This window comes from Portunus trituberculatus, chromosome 38 (assembly GCF_017591435.1).
Source record: "Portunus trituberculatus isolate SZX2019 chromosome 38, ASM1759143v1, whole genome shotgun sequence".
Taxonomy (NCBI): domain Eukaryota; kingdom Metazoa; phylum Arthropoda; class Malacostraca; order Decapoda; family Portunidae; genus Portunus; species Portunus trituberculatus.
Genome location: NC_059292.1, coordinates 34074043 through 34096227, shown reverse-complemented (window position 1 = coordinate 34096227; position 22185 = coordinate 34074043). Strand labels below are relative to the sequence as shown.

General features: G+C 41.7%; 1 protein-coding gene across 3 annotated transcripts in view; it reads right to left on the bottom strand.

Annotated features, from left to right (window-relative positions):
• LOC123514985 (putative neural-cadherin 2) overlaps positions 1-22185 on the bottom strand; it is a 380060-nt gene that overhangs the window by 92552 nt on the left and 265323 nt on the right. For all 3 annotated transcript variants that reach the window (XM_045273290.1, XM_045273292.1, XM_045273291.1), the window contains one exon: positions 277-392. In XM_045273290.1, coding sequence (XP_045129225.1) covers positions 277-392 — 116 coding nt within the window. The remainder of the gene's footprint in view (positions 1-276; positions 393-22185) is intronic.

Below are 22185 nucleotides of genomic sequence, written 5' to 3'. Positions count from 1 at the left end.
AACTCTCTTCTCTCTCTCTCTCTCTCTCTCTCTCTCTCTCTCTCTCTCTCTCTCTCTCTCTCTCTCTCTCTCTCTCTCTCTCTCTCTCTCTCTCTCTCTCTCTCTCTCTCTCTCTCTCTCTCTCTCTCTCTCTCTCTCTCTCTCCCTCTGTCTTGCTCCTCCTCCCCAACAGAAGTCTCGCAGCTTCTTATTTTCTTATGTTCTTATATAATTTATACTTTCTGTTTGTCTGATCTCTGTCGCCTGCGTCACTCGGTCTCCCTCGCCCCGTCTCACCTGCTGCTGCTGCTCGTAGTCAAGGGTAGAGGTGAGGGCCAGCCGTCCAGTGGAGGGGTCGATGCGGAAGGCGCCTCTCTCGTTGCCTTCCGTTATTTTGAATTTCACTGCCGACACTGAGGGAAGACGAAAGAAAAAATAGTTGTCAAGAAAGAGTGAGGCAGCATAGCGGAATATAGATCCAGAGTAAGTGTTTCGTGCGCTGTGTCTATGAAAATCTGTCATCAAAAAGCGTTCAAAGATTCAGTGATTCTGGATTTTTGTATGTGTTCATCTTGTATGATCTGATTCAAAAGTGCAATAGCGGTCCAGAAGGGAGATTCCAAGGTATCTACATGTATGTCTGTTTCCTAAGTGATATACCAGTGCTTGTAGATATTTAAAAATGGAAAGAATATAAATGCATCTGAATTTGTACGTATGGCAAACTGTAAAGAACATCAAACAAACAAACTTGATGAACAGTTTGCTTGAATCGAAAGTAGTTCATCTGTATGTGTGATATAACAAACGCTTATGTTTTACAGTTAGGAGAGAGACAAAGGAGGAATGGTTAATGCATTGTGGGAAATAAAGGACAACGTGTCGGTATCCTGCTCTGATCAACGAGGGATGATGGACACTGCGATGTTGAAAAAGATCCAGTCATGAATAGAAGGATTCCCGGGCAAGTTATGGAGATGAGGAGGTGAAAGAGGAGGGGTTTGGAAGGGAAAGAACGCAAGAAGAGAAGGTTTCGTAAGGGAAGGAACGCAAGAAGAGGGCTTACAGAGAAGGGAGACGGTTAATTAAAGGAAATTGAAATTCTTGGAGTTTAGAACTTAAGATATTCACCATATTTTTCTTTCCTCAGACGTCGAGAAAAGTAAAGAAATGGATGTGATGAAAATTGCCTTTAAGCTGAAAAACTTTCTTATATTTTTCTACTTGTCAATTCGCTCAAAAGAGGAAAAAATATCTTGAACTTTCTCCTTGCCGCAGACCGTTCTTTCCATTGAATGAATTAGGATGTAACCTGCGAGAAATTAACATTATAATTAACATTGTAATTGAATTTGCAAAGACGACAATGCGCGGACCTCTGTTGATGGGTCAAGTCTGGTGAGGGAGGGAGAGGTGGAATGGGAAATCTGCTACGGTGAAGCACACACTGAAGGAGGCAGCAGTGCAGCGACTCCTCAGTGTTGCGAGGCACATGCACGAATCCTTTCCGAGGCACCAGTGTTCTGAATTATGTGTCTGGCATTACCTTGGCGTCAGGACGGGCAACACGGTCATTGTCGCATCATTAGCTGTGACGCGCGGCGCACACCTTACTGCTACCCTAAGTCCTGCTGCTTAAAGTTCCAGGACCGAGAGATGACGTGAGCAATGCACCCTACTCACTTCAATCATGGAAGCGACTTAGAACACAAGAATATTACAGAATAAATGGATTTAATAAGAGTAAAAAATGAGGGAGGCTGCAAGAACCCCATCAATTACACGTGTCACTTCCTTGTATATAAAAAAAGTATAAAACATACCTGCTTATTTGTACCTATCATTACTCATTCATAAATGAGTTCAACCTTCTCTTAAGGCTCTCTAATATTCGATAGTAAGAAGCTGATTAATGAGTCAATTCCATTCATCTATTTCGTTGTTTGAAAACCAATTTATTCTTATTTATTATCTAATGCAACTTCATCAAACCTTGTCATGCCGTCACATGATGTCATTTCCTATGAAGTCAAGCGTGTGAATTTTAATAGAAGTTCTGCTAAACTAAACCCTCCTCGTCCTTCCTCCTCTCTTAAACTCTCGTCTCATCAGTGATAGAGGAACCATTATGTTGTTTTCTTGTAAAGTAAAAAAAACTAAATAGTATACCATCCCAGTCTTTGTCTCCTTCCTTGTTTACCTTGAGCTAGTGACAAAATTTACCTTGCCTTGCCAAAAATCCTCTAAAGTTTATTCCGTAACTCAATAAAGGAAATGTTCCACCACTATTTCTTGTAGGTTTTTAAACACAATGCGGAAAAAGATCCTAAACTGGGCGAGTTTTCCTTGAGGTGACTGGCGCTGAGAGCAAGCTGAGTCCGTCAGTTGCCTCCTTCCCTTCCTTGTCTGTGGGTTTTCGTAAGATAGTGGATAATGCTGGAACAGTCTTGTGTGTTTTTTTCTTGTCGGGATGGGGGATGTATCTCATAATACTTTCCTCTTAGTACCTAGCTAACTTAGTAACGCGTCTGAAGTCTGCTAATGCCGCTTAGTTTTCTGTAATGAATTAATCTAATCACGTAGGATGGAAGCGCCTTTGGCTTACGGGGATGATAGCAGTTGATTCAGGATGTAGAGATATTGTTGTCTGGGTGATAATGAAGTGTACTGCCTGCATTAACGCGAGTCATTACTCATCAGATGGTGTGTTCACTATCCCCTGAAGTAATCAGGCCGGCAGTGTGGTGGCGACCAGATGAACAGTATAATGAGATGGACACTTTTGTTGATTTATTAATGAGAAATGATAACAATTATATGTATGTATGTATATATATATATATATATATATATATATATATATATATATATATATATATATATATATATATATATGAGGAACAAGTATTTACATATATTTGTGGACTGGAAGTGTTTTCACGAAAAGCCTCTGGGAATACAGGATGCAAAGTGTATGGAGGGTAGAGAGGAAGGGAAACTGCAATATAGACTGGCTGACAAGAGATATATGGGAGGTCTTCATAAAGTGAACCTTGTATGTGTGTGTGTGTGTGCGTGTGTGTTAGAGAGAGAGAGAGAGAGAGAGAGAGAGAGAGAGAGAGAGAGAGAGAGAGAGAGAGAGAGAGAGAGAGAGAATCAACAGTGTTTAATTCCACGTCCAACCTTCCATCTTCTAACAAATCAAGCGGACGGTAATTAGCGGCTCTTTGCATAATTACCAGTCCATCAGTTGCTTGCTTCCCTCGCTTGCTTCGCCCTGCCTTCGCTCTCGCTAGGCGCCGGCTTCCCCTGACACGACCAGGCAGCAATGAACGGAGCTTAGGCTTACTTCTCAAGATAAAGGGAGAGGGAGAATTACTGACCATGTTAAAGTTTATTGAGAGCATCGGGTCAGAATGTTATGTACGTAAGTGGTGTGTTGATATTCAAGTATTAAGTTAGGAGTCTTTATTTTCTTTTTGCTTGTTTTGTTGCCTTGGTTCTGTTCCTTACTTCGATTGTAATTTTCTATCTTTCGTCTGTCTATCTGTGTCTCTGTCTCTGTCTCTGTCTTTGTCTCTCTATCTATTTGTCTGTCTATCGGTCTGTCTGTTTGTGTCTGCCTCTCTGTCTCCCTCTCTGTCTGTCTGTCTGTCTGTCTGTCTGTCTGTCTGTCTGTCTGTCTGTCTGTCTGTCTGTCTGTCTGTCTGTCTGTCTGTCTGTCTGTCTGTCTGTCTGTCTGTCTGTCTGTCTGTCTGTCTGTCTGTCTGTCTGTCTGTCTGTCTGTCTGTCTGTCTGTCTGTCTGTCTGTCTGTCTGTCTGTCTGTCTGTCTGTCTGTCTGTCTGTCTGTCTGTCTGTCTGTCTGTCTGTCTGTCTGTCTGTCTGTCTGTCTGTCTTGTTACGTTCACCGGTTAAACTGGTAAGATTGGCATCGGAGAGCCGGTGAACAATAACAATAAAAAAAACACTGCAGGTTCAACTGGTGAGGAAATGCAAAAGGGGTCACTTTAAAAGCTACTTTAATAACCCATAATGAAATTGACACATATATAACAAGAAACATGAAACACAGATATATAACATGAAACACAGGAAAATGACATACACATATACATATAACACAGTAATAAATACAACAATAAAGAACCCAACTTAATACCTAACAATAATCCTAATCCTATATAGAGGCAATGTGGAAAACACGGACGAGGGAAGTGATACTTATGCGGTGTCGCAGTGGTGAAATGCTGGGTGATGGTTGATCCCACGGCAGAACCAAGAGGCGTTGTGTTCACTGGTTGAGGCTTGGATCTCAACTGCCAATCCAGAAAACCAAGAGCTGGCTCAACACTTTCGGTTGAGTCGAAAGGGGCCGCGTGAATCCAACTTCGGGACAGTAGCCGGGCTTCATGAAACGGTGACGTGGAAGGTTCACGAGACGGTGGCGTGGAAGGTTCACGAGACGGTGACGTGGAAGGGAGGCGGAGAGGTGGCGAACGAGGTAACAAGCGGAGGAGGTGATGGTAGTAATGCATGTTACGGGCGGGCCGTAACATTTCCTCCCCCCTAAGACCTCCGTAATGGGCTCATGAAGGAGGTGAGACGGGAGATCTTGATAAGGCGTCGGCGATGATGTTGTCCACCCCCTTGATATGATGGACTTCCAGGTTGAAAGGTTGAGTTAACAAGGCCCACCTAAGAATGCGTTGGTTTCGGTTCCTCATGGCGTACAGGAAGGCCAGAGGATTGTGGTCCGTGAAGACCTTGGTGATGTGCGGACCAGGATGAAGATAGCACTCAAAACGTTGGAGCGCCAGCACGAGTGCCAGAGCCTCCTTTTCGATGGTGGAGTAGTTGAGTTGATGGTGTTTCAGTTTTGCAGAGTGGTAAGCGATGGGATGGAGGATGCCGCTTGTGGGGTCCGGTTGTAGTAGGACAGCACCCACTCCAACTCCACTCGCGTCAACTTGTAAATGGAAGGGTCGGGAGTGATCCGGCGTCCAGACCACTGGTTCCGAGGAGAGAAACGCCTTGAGGTGTTTGAAGGCTTGGTCACAGGCCGGGGTCCAGTGGAAGGGGACGGAAGTGCTGAGAAGGTCCGTCAAGGGGGCGGCCAGGGTGGAGAAGTTTTTACAGAAGCGTCTGTAAAACCCAGCCATCCCCAAGAACCTCATGAGAGCTTTCCTGGTGGTAGGAACAGGAAGCCAAGGATGGCCTCAACGTTAGCTCTCTTGGGGTGAACCTTGCCGTTCCCCACCACATGTCCCAGGTAGACCACCGTAGACCTCCCGAAGGTGGACTTGGCCAGGTTGATGGTAAGCCCGGCTTCCTGCAACCGACCCATCAGCCTCCGAAGACGGGTCAGATGTGTTGCCCAGTCGTCTGCAGTCACCACCAGGTCGTCCAGATACGCGGATGTTCCCTCCAAGTCCTGAGTTATGTAATTTATAGCCCTCTGGAAGGTGGCGGGAGCATTAGACAATCCAAAGGGCATCACTGTGTATTGGTATAGTCCGAAGGGAGTGATGAAGGCGGATATTATTTGGGCCTCGTCCGAGAGGGAATCTGGTAGTAACCTTTAAGCAAGTCTATAGTGGTTACAAATTTGGCTACTCCTATACTATCTATAAGGTCCTCTATCAAGGGCAATGGGTAGGAGTCTGGCACCGTCACTTTATTTAATTTCCGGTAGTCGGTGCAAAATCGACTACTACCATCTGGCTTAGATGTTAACAGGCAGGAGAAGCCCAAGGAGATATACTAGGTTCTGCAAGGTGATGACAGAGCAGATAGTCTACCTCTTTTTCATCAAGTCTCTTTTAATGGGTGAAATGCGATAGGCTGGTTGTCTTATAGGCTTGATGTCGGTAGATGTTAATCTTATGTCATGTTGGATAGTATTACAAACTCCTGGAAGGTCACCTGTGATTTCAGAAAAGTCTAGCAATAACTTTTTAAGATCAGACTGTTGTGAAGGTGTTAAGGAAACAAACACCTCATCCAGGTTGGACATGATTTGGCTGTTTGAGGGGCGTCCTTTAGGTGACGAGAAGAGGAATTCGATGTCGGACTCTTCCTCGGGGGGCACAGGACCAGACTCCTTTCCTATCAGACATACAGGTACAGCGCGAGACAAGTCGTCCTCTGGTTCTCTGGAGTGGTAAGGTTTCATTAGATTAATATGAACAAGTTGGGAATCCTTACGACGGTCAGGAGTGTGGACCACATAATTTAATGGACTTAGTTTTTGAGCCACAACATAAGGTCCCATGAACTTACTGTGAAGAGCATTGCCTGGAGTGGGGAGAAAAAGTAAAACCTTGTCTCCTGGTTTGAAACTTCTCATGACAGATTTGGGAAGAGAATTCTGTTGCATTTTAGTTTGAGATTTGAGGAAGTTTGATTTAGCAAAAGATCTGACTTCACTGATTTTATTCTTAAGGTTACTGATGTAGTCAGACACACTGGGGCTTGAAGGAGTATTTTGAGTAAACCATTGATCCTTTAATATTTTGAGAGGCCCCCTGATCTGTCTACCATAGAGTAATTCAAAAGGGAGTAACCTAAAGAATCTTGAGGAGATTCTCTTAAAGCGAAGAGAAGGAAAGAAATACTTTCATCCCAGTCTCCTTGATGCTCCAAGCAATACTTCTTCATCATGGATTTTAATGTTTGGTGAAACCGCTCCAGACAGCCTTGGGATTGGGGTGGTAAGCCGAGGAGGTAACATGGTCGATGTTTAGCTCATTCACTATCTGTTGGAAAAAATGGCTAGTGAAATTGCTACCCTTGTCAGACTGAATTTGTTTTGGAATTCCTACCGAGGTGAAAAAATGTATTAGATGTTTTACAATGGTCTTTGATGTGATGTTCTTAAGAGGGAATGCTTCAGGGTACCTGGTAGTGGGATCCATGAGGGTTAACAAATACTGATTCCCTCGTTTGGTTTTGGGTAAGGGCCCTACGCAGTCTAGTATGATCTTTTCGAAGGGCTCCGTCTGAACTGGAATAGGCGTCAGAGGAGCTGGCACAAGGCGTTCGTTAGGCTTACCCACAACTTGACATATGTGACATGTTTTTACATAGTGTGACACATCCTTTTTCATTCCTGGCCAAAAAAATGTTGAAGAGCCTTCTTGTAGGTTTTTTGGATGCCTAGATGACCTGACAATCCATCATGAGCTAGTTCTATAATGGCTGGTCTTACAGACAAGGGATGACAACTTGATGTGTTTCTGACCAGGTGTCTAGTTGTTTCAGTTCAGGAGGTCTGTAGGCACGCATCAGGACTCCTTCCTGATAATAAAAACAAGGCAATTTAGACATATCCTTTGTCTCACTGGCCACATGTCTGATCTTAGCCAAAGTGAGATCCTGTTCCTGAGCATTAATCAAATTCTCCTTTGAAATGATGTCATTATACAAGTTGTCAGTAGAGGCAATCATTGGTGGAGGAGGTGATGAAAGGGCAGGGGACTTGGACTGAGACCTGGTGACTGCACACACTGGGAAGAAGTGAGGGATGTTTCGTCCAGGGTCTTAGTGGGACTTTCTGTTAAGGGAGAATCAAGAACAATTAAGTTTGGAACAGCCAAGTTACCCGCAAGATCATTACCCAGTACAAGATGTACCCCGGTACTGGCAGTTCACCAGGTTTAATGGCTACCTCAACCTCTCCTGAAATGAACGGGCACTGTAAGCTAATATTAGCCAAGGGATAGGAGAGCTGTGATTCGAGACCTGTAAGGATCACCTTCTCCCAGTGAAAGCCTGTTTGATGTTAGGGATGACATCTTCCCTTAAGATGGATTGGGCAGCACCTGTATCACGCAGAACCTTGATATTTATTGCCTTGTCTTTACCATCAGTCAGGACACTTTACCTTGATACATGTACGAGTCATAAAGTTCTAGAGGAGAGTTGACAGGGTTAGCTAGGGCCACTGGTTTCTTGTTCTCAAATGTGTTAGGTCTAGGGGCCACAAAAGAAAATTGACGTTGAGAACCCTTGCAATTTGGGTGTCTACATTTCTGGATCGTGTGACCTGGCTTCTTACAGTATGTACACCAGGGGGAATTATATGCATTTGGCGAGAATCCGGTTGGCTTACCACCCGCGCCCCAAAACCTTCCCCAAAGGAGGACCTAACATTAGACAGTGAACCACGACCTCTACTACCCAGGGATCCCATCAACAAAGCAAACGCATCAGCCACTTTAGCGGCAGACATAAGCTCACTCTCTCCCCGTTCTTCCACATGCCTCAGAATATTAAATGGTAACTTGTTCTTCCATTCTTCCAGGACCATTAGATTGAGCAACTCCGAAAAGGTGGTAATGTTAAGGGCGGCTAACCATTTCTTAAATTGTCTTAGTTTCTCACTAGCGAATTCAACATAGGTGTGAGACTCTGGTTTCACATACTTTCGAAACTGCTGTCTGTATCCATCAGAAGTGATAGAGTAGGCGTCTAGAATGTTACCTTTGATCTCTTCATATTCTACCTCATCACTAAGGCCGTTGTATACCCTATAAGCTTTTCCTACTAGCTTAGGGACAAGGAGAGACACCCACTGATCCTTGGGCCATTTATTCCTATGAGCAATGCTCTCAAAAGCGCGAAATGACCCGTCAACATCAGATTCATCAAAAGGGGGAACTAGCGGAGCAGCTGTAGCAGGATTAAAGCTTGCTAACTGTTTCTTTATATCTATTTCTTCCCTCTAAACTTAGCGTCATTTCGTAGGGCTAACTCCTGAATTTCTAACTCTTTCTCCTGCCTTCTAAGTTGTAACTGAAATCTCTCTCTTCCTTTTCTGCCTGTAGTTGCATTTGTTTTTCCTGTAGTTGCATTTGTCTTTCTTTTCTTTCTTTCTGCCTGTAGTTGCATTTCTTTCGCTTCTTTTTCTGCCTGTAGTTGCATTTGTTTTCATGCATCCGGTATTCTAGTTTAAGCTTCTCAATTTCCCATTGACTTATCCTACTCTTATCCTGTTCTTCCTGGGGACTGTGTATTATAGTCCTCGTAGAGGCTGACATGGGAGTTAACTCTTCTATGGCATTTCCTAGCAACTGACCTTCTTGCACTAGATGTTCAACAACTACATTCTTAATGACCTCTTTAGTCATCTGAGACGTGATGGGAACATCAAAATGTTTAGCGATGGCTTTCCATTGGTCCTTCTTTATATTAGCATATTTAAGTTGTTCCAGAGAAGGGTCGGCACAAAAATCTTCAACGTTAAACTGAGCGGAAGCCATATTAAATAGATGTTAAACCACAACAAAAAAATGATAAGCGAATTACTTAAGTGAGGAACTTGGCAGAGTGATAATAAAGGCAACCTTGGAAATTACCTAGATTATACTTAAGTAAACACTTATGAGTACAATCACTAATGAGGGGTAAACTAGAGAGTTACGGCATTAAGAGGGATCCGGATTACTCTAGTTACGAGACTTGAGAGTGAGGAGCGAATTGTACTGAGACTTGTTATTGATAAGGAGGCGGATTAGTCTGAGAGACTAGTTAAAATGGCCGATTCTAACTAGCGAGAAAAATGATCCGCGAAGTGAGGGCATTGAGGGTTCGCATGAACATATGATGATCCCAACACTTGGATAACACTTATTACACACCTGCCTATGTGCAAAAATAGAGATAAGTGCTATCGGTGAACACGCCTTTCTACCTGGTTTCCTGCTCTACCACTGCTATGCGATACCAATGAAAGTCACGAAGCACGTTTAACCCAAAAGGAGCCACTTGAACGCACAAAGGTAAATTTAAACCACACGCAGAGTAAGTCACAGAAAAAAACACATCAGAGTCACAACACCACAGAAACACAAGCAATCACAGAAAAAAGTCACTGGAAAAATGGAACACTGAACATGGGTTATAATGGTCCTGTCACGGTCGCCAATTGTTACGTTCACCGGTTAAACTGGTAAGATTGGCATCGGAGAGCCGGTGAACAATAACAATAAAAAAAACACTGCAGGTTCAACTGGTGAGGAAATGCAAAAGGGGTCACTTTAAAAGCTACTTTAATAACCCATAATGAAATTGACACATATATAACAAGAAACATGAAACACAGATATATAACATGAAACACAGGAAAATGACATACACATATACATATAACACAGTAATAAATACAACAATAAAGAACCCAACTTAATACCTAACAATAATCCTAATCCTATATAGAGGCAATGTGGAAAACACGGACGAGGGAAGTGATACTTATGCGGTGTCGCAGTGGTGAAATGCTGGGTGATGGTTGATCCCACGGCAGAACCAAGAGGCGTTGTGTTCACTGGTTGAGGCTTGGATCTCAACTGCCAATCCAGAAAACCAAGAGCTGGCTCAACACTTTCGGTTGAGTCGAAAGGGGCCGCGTGAATCCAACTTCGGGACAGTAGCCGGGCTTCATGAAACGGTGACGTGGAAGGTTCACGAGACGGTGGCGTGGAAGGTTCACGAGACGGTGACGTGGAAGGGAGGCGGAGAGGTGGCGAACGAGGTAACAAGCGGAGGAGGTGATGGTAGTAATGCATGTTACGGGCGGGCCGTAACAAGTAAAGAGAAAATGTTTTTCGTTTAGCGAGTTTCGTGTACAGCCTTAATGTGTTTCTGTTTTTATATGGACAATGAAATCAGTCAAGCCCCACAAACACAAACACCAAGTCCGACACATGCTGTTCAGTGAGCATCGACATCCTTCAGCCCGACTGTCACTGCCACTGTTCAACACAACCCCATGAACGTAACGGATCCTCTCATGTTGCCGCCTCATTCAACGCACAGGGATTCGTAGGTCTTTCTCACAACTCCATCTTTCATTTTATTGCGGATATTACACAATAACTCCACCATCCTCTTCGGTACTGGTATAGTTTCCCTCTCTGGCTTTTTTCTTTACCCACTACGGACTCCATCAAGACAGGAGTGTTACATCACCACACCGACATATTATATTTTGGAACACAGAATTAACCCAAATCTTGGACATGTAAATGAAATATTCTTTTTATTTCACTTTCCAGTTCATATTTATTTTTTATTGTGATTTATTTGTATTCTCTGTTTTATCCATATTAGAACAAGGAAAATTTTTAGATTCTAATACTATGTACAGGATGTAATTCGATGATACCAACTGCTGGGAGATCGATGTAAGGCACGTGTTGTGAGTCTCAGGGAAGGACGTGAGTGGGCTTGGCGCGGCTTGCTACACAGGCTGCGCTGGTATACATGTTATCCGTTATCCATATTACCATGCGTATATTCATCTCCATTCTGACTCGACTCAGCTCGTGATGTATTTCCCGTTAGAAGAATCACACCAAAATATACACGTTTCTTGCGAAATTCGTAATTGACAAGACGAAACCTGGCCCGAAAATCGTGTTTTCCTTACAGAGGATTTTTAGATATATAATGTTATCCTTCTCGGGAGTGTTGACGTGCCTCGATCAGCTCTTTTTCAGAATACGGTTTTTCCTCGTTAGAGTGAAGTGTTTAATATTAACTTTTTATTTTTTCTTATTTTGAAGAGAGGAGGGCTGGCCAAGGGCAACACAAATATAAAGAATAAAAGGTCTACTTAGTTGCCAGTCTCCTTACAGAGCCGATAGAATTAGCCAAAGGATAGGGATAAATGTCTTGAAACCTCCCTGAATTGTCGCAGTAATTGTATGAAAGAAAAGCAAAACAAAATAATAATTACTTCTATTAGCACTGAATTACAACAAAATGTGTATTGTTATTCTAAACAATCGTTTCCCAGACTCACTAGAGTGTCGTTTTGCTTATGATTATATAATTACGTAATCTCGGATGTGATTTTCAGCTTAAATGAAGTTATGGTTGCCTTCGCTTTTTATTTATTGTTTTATTTTTATGCACTTCTTCTGTGTCTCACTTGACTGTCTCACATTCCACACTTTACAAACCTGTTCTTATTTATTTATTTTTTTTTTGTGTTCCTACAATGTCTGGAACTTCCTTTCCTTCTTACACAGTAGGACAATTACGGCTTTGGCCCAATCTGGGACCAATTTTCCAAAGCCCACACACAACTCGGGATTCCAGCTTCATTTCCATATAAACTGCATCGACTTTAAACATGTCTTTCTCCTCTTATTTCCTTCATCGATAAACTTTATTTACGCATTGTCTTACAATCTCCAGGTTTTTCATCCGCCCAACTTTGCCATTTCTGGATGTGTTTATTTGTATCTATCTATCTGTCTATTTAACTGTCTCTCTATACACAATGTCATATGTCGATCTATTTTTCATTGCCATTGTTCAGACTTACAGAGAGCTTCTCACCTGTAATTTATGTGATTTTTATTCATAAATCTTTCCCTGTCTTCCTATCCAACATTTTCGTCCAACCCTTTCACAGCTTTTTAACTCCCCTGAAAAATTCTTTTTTTTCTGAGTGTAAAAAAATATTGATATTCCTACTAAATCTCTAATTAATCTTCTTTTCTTTTGTCCCGCCATCCTCTTATCCAAGTTTTTTACTTTTGTCATCTTTTAGGTTCTTGAGTTTTACTTCCTTTCCAATTTCTTTCCCGCCGTATCTGTCTCAACACTCAACTATTTCCTTTGTCTCACGCTGCATGGTTCAATTATAGCAGTTCAGAATTTTGTACTCTGTGACGCTTACATCCTTTCATCTCTTTAATTTTCTTTATGAAATCTTTGTCAGTTTTTACACTCTATACTTTCACCTCCTCATAATTGGTTGTAAAAGCCTTGGCAGCTTCTACTTAACGCCTCTCTTCCCCTCCTTCAAAACACATTTCATTCTTACGGTCAAATACATTATGAGCCAAATGTGTATTTCGAAGACCAATTTTATATATATATATATATATATATATATATATATATATATATATATATATATATATATATATATATATATATATATATATATATATATATATATATATATATATATATATATATATATATATATATATATATATATATATATATATATATATATATATATATATATATATATATATATATATATATATATATAGAGAGAGAGAGAGAGAGAGAGAGAGAGAGAGAGAGAGAGAGAGAGAGAGAGAGAGAGAGAGAGAGAGAGAGAGAGAGAGAGAGAGAGAGAGAGAGAGAGAGAGAGAGAGAGAGAGAGAGAGAGAGAGAGAGAGAGAGAGAGAATGTGTGTGTGTGTGTGTGTGTGTGTGTGTGTGTGTGTGTGTGTGTGTGTGTGTGTGTGTGTGTGTGTGTGTGTAGATGCGTGTATGATGGGCAAATTCCAAACATAAAATCACCGTAATGGTAATCTCGTCCATTAGAGCGATTTTAACCACGAACAGTGAGCGGAGAGCGAACAGTGTTACTATTAGTGTGGTTGTATTGGCTGTTGCTATACAGTGTTTTATTTCAAAATAGCCTCGTGCTAACCAGAGTCTTTTATTAACACAAGTTTGTTCGTCCATTTCGCGAGAGGCAGCGGATGTCGAAGTGCTGGTCCAGTGTTGTCTGTGGAAAGTCTCTTCACTCAGAGCTTTAGAGGCAAGTCTCTTGCTTCAGACCTTCTTTGTAAGCAATATTTTCTCAATCATTCCTCAATAAATACATTCCCTTCTCCAAATATTTCTCTTTGTATCTTTACATAAAGATTCACTTATCCGAGGGAGTTCCTTTACCCTGACCTTCCTATTCAAAGATGGAATGGTGCTTCCTTTTTTATTTATATAAACAAGTAGAGAGTATTCGGTTGTGAAGAGAGGAAAATGAGAGGTACTAATAGGTAATAGCTGTAAAACTTCATAAGTTTTGACACATAACTGGTGATTTGTGTATAGAAATCACATAGACAGGAAAACGGTCAAAGGCATCGAGTGGTGTAGAGGAAATGAACATTCCAGTACATGCATTAATCCTAATGTAAAAAAATGAAATATTACACGGTAAACTTCCGCGGTCCAGTATATACATCAGTAATTAACATACGAATGCAATATAGCGAGCTGGACATTACTCAGGCAATAACAATGATTCATTCCAAATGAGTTTGTGGCATCACGGGTATGGGGAACAGGAGAAGTGAAATATCATCAGAGGTGCTGCACGACAGATGAAATTTAATGCGTACACTGTGTAGTGTGAAATTTGTAAAATAGAACAGATAGCCTTGGTTTTGGTCATGTAGAAACAATGAATGAAGGGGAGCCTGCTGTTTAATGAGTGTATGATGACAAAATTGATGGCAAGGGTGTGGGAAAGAGACCACTTGCACAGTAGACAGACAGATGGACGGAGAATCCATTATACCCTACACCGTGGGAGAGGAGGAGACCAGGAGCTGTGTTTTATTGAAGGAATTTATGCGTGACTGGAGATGAGTGAATTTTCCGGGTCACTCCCATTTGAGTGGAATTCGTGAGGAAGCTGCTGTGCTCAAAGACAGGCAGACAGACGCACCGCGAGGCCAGAAAAGCAGATAGATCCACGGAGAAAAGAACGAGTAGAGGTAGATATATTTGGGCAATGATTTTTGTGTATAAGAAGAGCACATCCCAAATGCAACAAAAAAGAGAGAGAAAAAAATCCCACAGAGTGCCAATCCTAAATGAAAGATCAAAAGGATTGTCTAAAATTAAAGAAGTGTCATGAAACTTCTTTTTTAAAAGAGTTCAAGTCTGAGTAAGGAGGAAATATAGAAGCAGAGAGGGAGTTCCAGACTTTACCTGAGGAAGTGATGAATCATTGAGAATCTTGGGTAACTTTTGTATGAGAAAGGTCGATAGAATAAGGATGAGAGAAAGTAGGAAGTGTTGTGCAGTAAGGCCACGGTAAGAGGGAAGGCATGTTGAAATACAGTTAGTGTGGATGTAGCCGTAGAAGATACCAGGAGACGAAATATTGTGGCGAAGAGAGAAGCTAAATATGAAAGTAGATGGGTGAATATATGGGTCAGTGAATAGGTAAATAAGTATACAGATAGGTAGCCAAATAGATAGGTTGATGGGTAGATAGATACGTATGAAGATAGGTAAGTAGATGTGTAGGTTGACAGATAGACAGCTCGATATATAGACAGTCATATAGTTAGGTGGGAAGGTATAAAAGCTTTCAAGTAAGAGCCTTCCATCACACTCACTATTTCCGGAAAGCCTTTTAAAGATAAACACCAGGAAGGACCAGGAAGGGTCTGTGAGTGCAGTACAGAACATATTCTTGTTACCTGCTCCCTACCCATTGCCTCGCTTCCGCCACGCCTCGCCGCTACCAAATCCCGTAATACCTGGTCATATTCCTTTTTCTGTGGGGAATCCAGCTATTGGGTACGTTTTTAGGTCGAATCTTTGATATTTGGCAAAAATGGACGTGATTCTGGTTGTAACTGTAACGAAAGACGTCAGTCGTACATGAAGAGTTCTATGTTATGACATACGAAGATGATTTTTTCAGTGACATACTTTTTAATAGTAAGGAAAGCTACATACTGTTTTGTCTTTGTATATATGACACAGTGAAAATGCAACAAGAAAACCTTACTGTTATTGTCATTTTCGTCACCTTTGATAGCAACACAGTTCCTGTTAAACGTGATAGACAGTTGTTTACTGGCTAATGTGGCGGGGCGGATAGACTTGTTATCTCTTTTCAAGGCTTATGTCGCTCTCCAGTGCTCGTTGTTTCGAGGTTGTGGCAGAAGCCGAGGTGCACAGCCAGCACCTCTCTCATGATCGCAGTAGTTTTTCTTGCCTGAGGACACGCTAGCCAGGTAACACGGGGCAAGGCTCTACCACCATGACTGATTTATTCTCGTAGTGTTTTACTGTGAGCCAAGGTAATTTTTTTGTTATTAACTAGGAACAACATACTATTGATTACAACATAATATAAATTTGTGTCTATATAATCCGATATCTCATACATAAAATGAAAATTTAACTTGAATACAAAGTTAATTTGTTGAACGTGCAATACAAGCTGGAAAACGCGTGAGATTTGCTTCCAGTGTTACATGTTTGTGTGTTCTCACGTGGCAAAATTACAATACCCCGAGCAAAATAATGGTTTGTAACAGTAATCCGGATAGAATCAGAAATAACGGGGTCGCGAACCATTGAAGTAAATTTTTATGTTTATACATAATCAAGCTTTAAGACTGTCGTATATGAATGTTGAATCTGCTCTAAATGTATTTGGGTTGGGTACCTTAAGATTCTTGCATCCCAAGTTTACCAACACCCTCTAAAAGAAGATCCCCACTAGCACGAGTTTGGCGCCTCAACCTGAATGAAGTGAGATGCGAGTCTGCATGAAGCTCAGAAATACACAGCATAATGCCTTCGTGATGTAGTGGTTAACATAAGTGGCTATAAATCCACGAGCTCAGGCAGCAAGGGTCGAGACAGGCGGCGCACGGCTTCCACAGCTGTTCGAAAGGTTCCTTCAGCTGCTGCTTTTGCATGGAGGTCATGGGAATGGCACAGAAAACCAAGTAGTGCAAAAATATATGTATTAACTACTACGTTAATGCTAATAAGTGTATTGATGTTTGAGACATCTGACAATTATTCCTTATTGTTCCACAACTTCCTGCATATATGATGAAAGCTAAAACAATTTCTAACTTTGTAATTTATTTTCTGTGCAATTCTTGATTTGCCATGAAGGTAAAAGGAGCGATATACTCACTTATGAAAGTGAGTGCAGACATTCTATCCAACATTCGTCCAGCTCTTTTGCATAACGCTACAAAATTCACTGAACCAATATTCTGCAAGACCCGCAATTGGAACTTTTTGAAGAGCATGAAACTCGCTTAAAGGTTTAGATAAAAAATCAGCAATATTTGTACACTCGTGTTTCGGGGTTTGCTTGTTTGCTTTCAAATTCAATAAAAAGATTATTTTTCTTTTCTTCTCTAACTTTTCATTACTTGACTTTTTCAGGATCGAAGAATGAATCTTCACTCGTATAAAAGATCGAACAAAATTGAAAAGATGCTGAAAGCATACATTGCTTAGTATATGTCAAACAGTGGTCCAATCAGTACAGGGATACAAATAATGGTTGGAGAGCATGCGGCAGTGTCCGCCATATACATTGTAATAATTGCGTTCACGCTCATAAAGCTGGAGAGCTGGCCAAACTGAATTGTCTAATTTGTGGATAATCCAGATAGTCATTTACGAATTTGTGAAAATTACATAATGGAAAAAGGTGAAGCCTGTGATAACGAAATAACCTTTAAATTTTTGATCACAAGGAATGCCTGAATATTTGGGAACTGCAAAATGAAGGTAATACAAAGACTCGCAATACTTTTTGGCGAATCGTAGAATCGGTGAACAATGCCACGGCAAGACAAGATGTTAGGAGAACGTCACACAACGACACGTTATTTGTTTCAGTTAACTTTTGTTTCTAAAATATTATGGTGAAAGTGACTTCCAACAAGCATAAGGAACTATGGTGCACTAAAAGTTCCTAGATAACATATTGGAATCATTTATAACGACACACACACACACACACACACACACACACACACACACACACACACACACGCACACGCACACACACACACACGCACACACACACACACACACACACACACACACACACACACCGCTATCCTTACTGCTAAAGCGAAGTAGTGCGATTGATAACACTTATGTGTTTACATTAAAAAAGAAAGAAAAAGAACAGCCTCGTGGCGGCCACCACGGCAGACATTGCCAGTAGCGGGGACACAATCCTGCAAATCCTCCAGCACTCCAGTGCTGCAGCAAATGTCACATACCTGATGGTTAGGTTATGAAATCTGAATCTGAATATGAGTACCATGTTCGCGCTCGTTGCTTCCACCAGATAGTTTCACTGCTCGTGCTTGACTATTGTGTTGTAATGTCAATCACATTATACAAAGTGTTGGAGATGATAATGACTCCTTTCAATTAATAAACACTGCAAATCAATTTTGGATGATTCTATCCCACACCATCATGGTTGGGGAAACACGACAAGGTATACTATGGAGGACAAACGAAAATGATATTAGCAAGTTATTTTATTACTGTTGTAGCTCCTGTCATCAGGCCAGGCTGGTATTACTGCTTCCGCGTGAAGGCTGCCACTGAAATGAGTATCGATCATTACGGCTCGTTAAGCCCGTCTGGCTGCTCCTCACCCATTTTGCCATCTCTCCTCCTTGACTTAATTTACGAGTAAGCGGCTTACCTGCCACTTTGTCGATTCCTGCCGCGTGCAGTGGACGCAAAACTGTAAATGAGCATGAATCTTAAAAAAATAATTTTTCCACTGAAAATGCACATGGCTAATTTTTTTTTATTTCAAGAATTAAAATGCCAACTGATGAAGACAATGCATCTCCGCTTTCTTCTGTACCGCAACACCAGGCCCTGGCCACAGCAATACGCCTGCCGTATCTTGTGCAGGGTGTCCTCCCCTGTCTGCCGTGGTTCCATCTCACTTGAAATGTTGAAATTTTCCTGTCTCGTCCTCCTCCACCAATCCGCAACTTCCAAGACCTTGTCAGGCAGCCAAGTCTTTTCTCGCTCCCTGGCTTTCTGTTCTTCCTCCCACCCCTCGCGTTTCTCGCTCCTCAGCACAACACGAGCGCCGCGGCTGCTTTCCCATGAGCTGCCGTGTTTCCTTGCTCTTCTTCCGTCTTAACTCGCTTCTTCATGTCTGCTTGCCCCAACACACGTCGACTTCTCACGGCACGCAGCCACTACTCTGATGACATCACGCTGCACACAGAGGTGTCTACACACGTGCGTGCACTCATTCATTCACATGCACAACACACACACACACACACACACACACACACACACACACACACACACACACACACACACACACACACACACACACACACACACACACACACACACACACACACACACACACACACACACACACACACACACACACACACTATGCGGTGGCGTAGTGGATAAGGTGGTGAGCGTGCGATCGGGCAGACGTCCATGTGTATTGTGTAGGTTCGACACTTTGTCATTTGTCGAGTGGTTTAAAGATACCTGCGTATCACCATGGTACCCAGGTTCTAGGTGGAGGTGTAATTGCCTTGCAGCAAAAATGGGCTTGGGTGGTGATATGGGTACCACTATAAATGAAATTGCCTGCGCCGCTAATGAGTGGAAGCCGGACAGCGCTTCCCAAACTCTTCATGTATACCTACAGGCGCTATAGTCTATAACATTAAAAAACAAACAAACATAATGTTCCTGATATAGCCAAGTAAATCACTGAATGGTCTCACAAGTGAAATAAGTAGATTGTATAAATAAAGCTATTGGTGCAGAAATTTAAAGATATTTGAATAAGATGAGAAACAATGTAGAAAAAAAAAAGTAAAGACGAAAAGGTGATACCTAGTGACGTTGTGTGAAAGGAGAGCTGAATGAGTAATACTTACATGTATATAGGGAGATAAATATGGACAATGGAATTTCTCTAAAGCATGCTTTACTGCAGGGGTTGGGGCAACACTTGCATTATTGTCTTCTAAGTTATTTCCTTTTTATCTCAATGGTATCTTATTATATGTTGCGCTGAAATTTATGACATAACTAAATGTTGATCGCGTCTCCTAGTCCCGGCCCTTTAGCAGCAGCAGCAACAACAACAGCAGCAGCAGCAGTAGTGCACAGTTAGCAACTCGATATCTCCTCCTCAGGGTTGGTGAGGCAAATGTAGGAACCTTGTCGTCCATACAAAATGAAAGTGAAAATAGTAGTCAATACAAAACCACAAAATTATGATAAATTCTTGGCCGCTTTTAAAGAAACATGCCAATTTCAAGTGTCAGACCAACAATGAATAATGTAGGAAGGGAAAGACCGATTTTTTTTTTGCGTTGGTGAGTTTTGACAGCTAAATTTTCAAGAATGATCTTGTGCTGTCTTCCACGCCTTGCCTCTGTGTCTACAATGCCTATATAGCATTTCAAGCTTATTCCATTGCCCCCTCTACCTTTCTTTCCCTACGTAACTAGAAACATTGAGACAAGCCTCAGGTTGTGTTTGAGATGCCACACTCTTTGCTATACATCTTTTAATTGTAACTTTCAATAGACATGACGAGTGATAAGTAGACATCTTAGTGATTTATTTTCTCTTTCCTTTTACTCAAATAGAAGAATTTTATGGTGGAGGCCAGCACTCCGTCACGAGAAGAGCGCCGCTGAGTTCAGAGCTCAGAGAGGGATGAAAAGAAGCTCCAGTGTATGGGATTATTTCTTCACCCTTCATAACATTTCTATAGGCATATGTTATCATGGATAACATTTGATATAATTTTTTGTGTGTGTTTCAACGGTATGAAATAAAACTGGTGTTGGTGGACCAGCGTATCTTTCTCCACCAAAGAATACATTATGCTTCCCTTTATCTATTTACTATATAGGTATGTATGTACTATGCATGTATGTACGTATAATTCATTGTAAAAGTCTCTTCTGTACTCTTTTCTACATGCATGAATTGTAAATAATTGTTCAATATCACGTAGAAGAATATCACTATCATATAATTTCATAAGGAAGGCTACTTATCTACTTATCGTAATCAACTGACGAAAACAACAATAACGGCAACAACAATGACAATAATAAAAAAAACAAGGACAATAACAGTAGTAACATCAACAGCAATAACAACGTGATAATGATAATAATAATAATAATAATAATAATAATAATAATAATAATAATAGTAATAATATTAGTGATGATAGAGATAGAGAAAAGATTTAGCCAATACGTCGATAGTTTGAAAGATTATATCAGTTATCCTCTTTGAGAATAGACAGAATGTAGGCTAAATTCACCTTAAAGGAAAATTGCGTAGACGTTAACAGACAGCTGGTACATTTTGATCAGGCTGGGGCAAATACTGAGGCACAGTTTCAAGGAACAAAAGTAGGGAGGGTTAGGGGCAACAAAGGCATGAAAGTCATCATTAAGAAAAATGTTAATGAGGCATGAAATAGTCGGAGGGCGGAGAAGAGGGAGGAGCAAACCCGGAATCATACAAAATTGGAACCTTGCATCTCGTCCTCCAGTTATTAAAAAAAGGAAAGAAGAAAGATCTACTACAAATATCTGGTCTTTTCTGCTCGGAGTGCCCTGTATAACAAATGACGGATGGGAAGAACTTTGTGCCTTGGCGCATAATCCTGACACATATGACAATGACATTAAGCACGAAGAACTTTTGCACAGGCTTGTTGGTGAGCTGAGTGTGGCGATTTAGGCTCCTGATATTTCTGTCATTACAGTATTTATCTGTATCTTTAGCTTACCAAAAGGTAAGAAAACGTGTCGTGAATTGTAATAACAAGGTTTATTGAAACTACTTTTAGTATAAGCGGATATATTTAGAATGTGCATTGGCAGCACTTTCAATTCCCGAACGATGGTGCTCTCCTTCATTGCAAGGAGACAAGAGGTAGATTCATATTTTGTTGCTCAAATATCAGCCTGCCTGTGGTCTCCACCGTGAGGTTACCGAAGGCAGTAAACTGTTGCAGGATTTCTGAGGGCTTATTGTGCACCAAGAAGCAAGTTCCCGAGGGATTTAGAGGCAGCTGCGTCCATTTATTCGGCTGGGGGTTTATTTTTGTTTGTTTCACGCCGGTAGCTGAAATATGTTCAAACTCTCCCGGCCCTTATTGTTGCAAAGTTTGCTTGTGATATACGAAGGCTATGCTCCTCCAGCTGGTTGACTCAGCCTTGCCTATCCCTGCCAGCCTGCCTCCCCTCCCTCACCCTCTCACTCCCTTGTACCCCCTATCTTCCCCTTCTTCCTCTTTGCCTCCACTTTTCCCTCTCTCTTTGAGCCTGCGTTCCGCCTGCCTATCTTCCTCTCGCCTTTCCACCACGCCTCCCTCTGCTTGCACACTGCTCTGCCTCTTCTTTCTCTAGTCTGCCCGTCTTCTTCCTTCAACCAGCCCATCTGTCTCCGCAAGGTCTTCCCAACACCTCCCTCCTATCTTCCTCCTCTTCCTTCCAGCCTGCTCTCCTTCACCTCGCCGGCAGGTCTTGCTTTCCTTCTCTTTTTCTCTCCCAGGCGATTGCAAGCAGGCTGCCTGTGCGTTTCCTTTCACACACTGGCTCCAGAAACAATTTCTTTTCT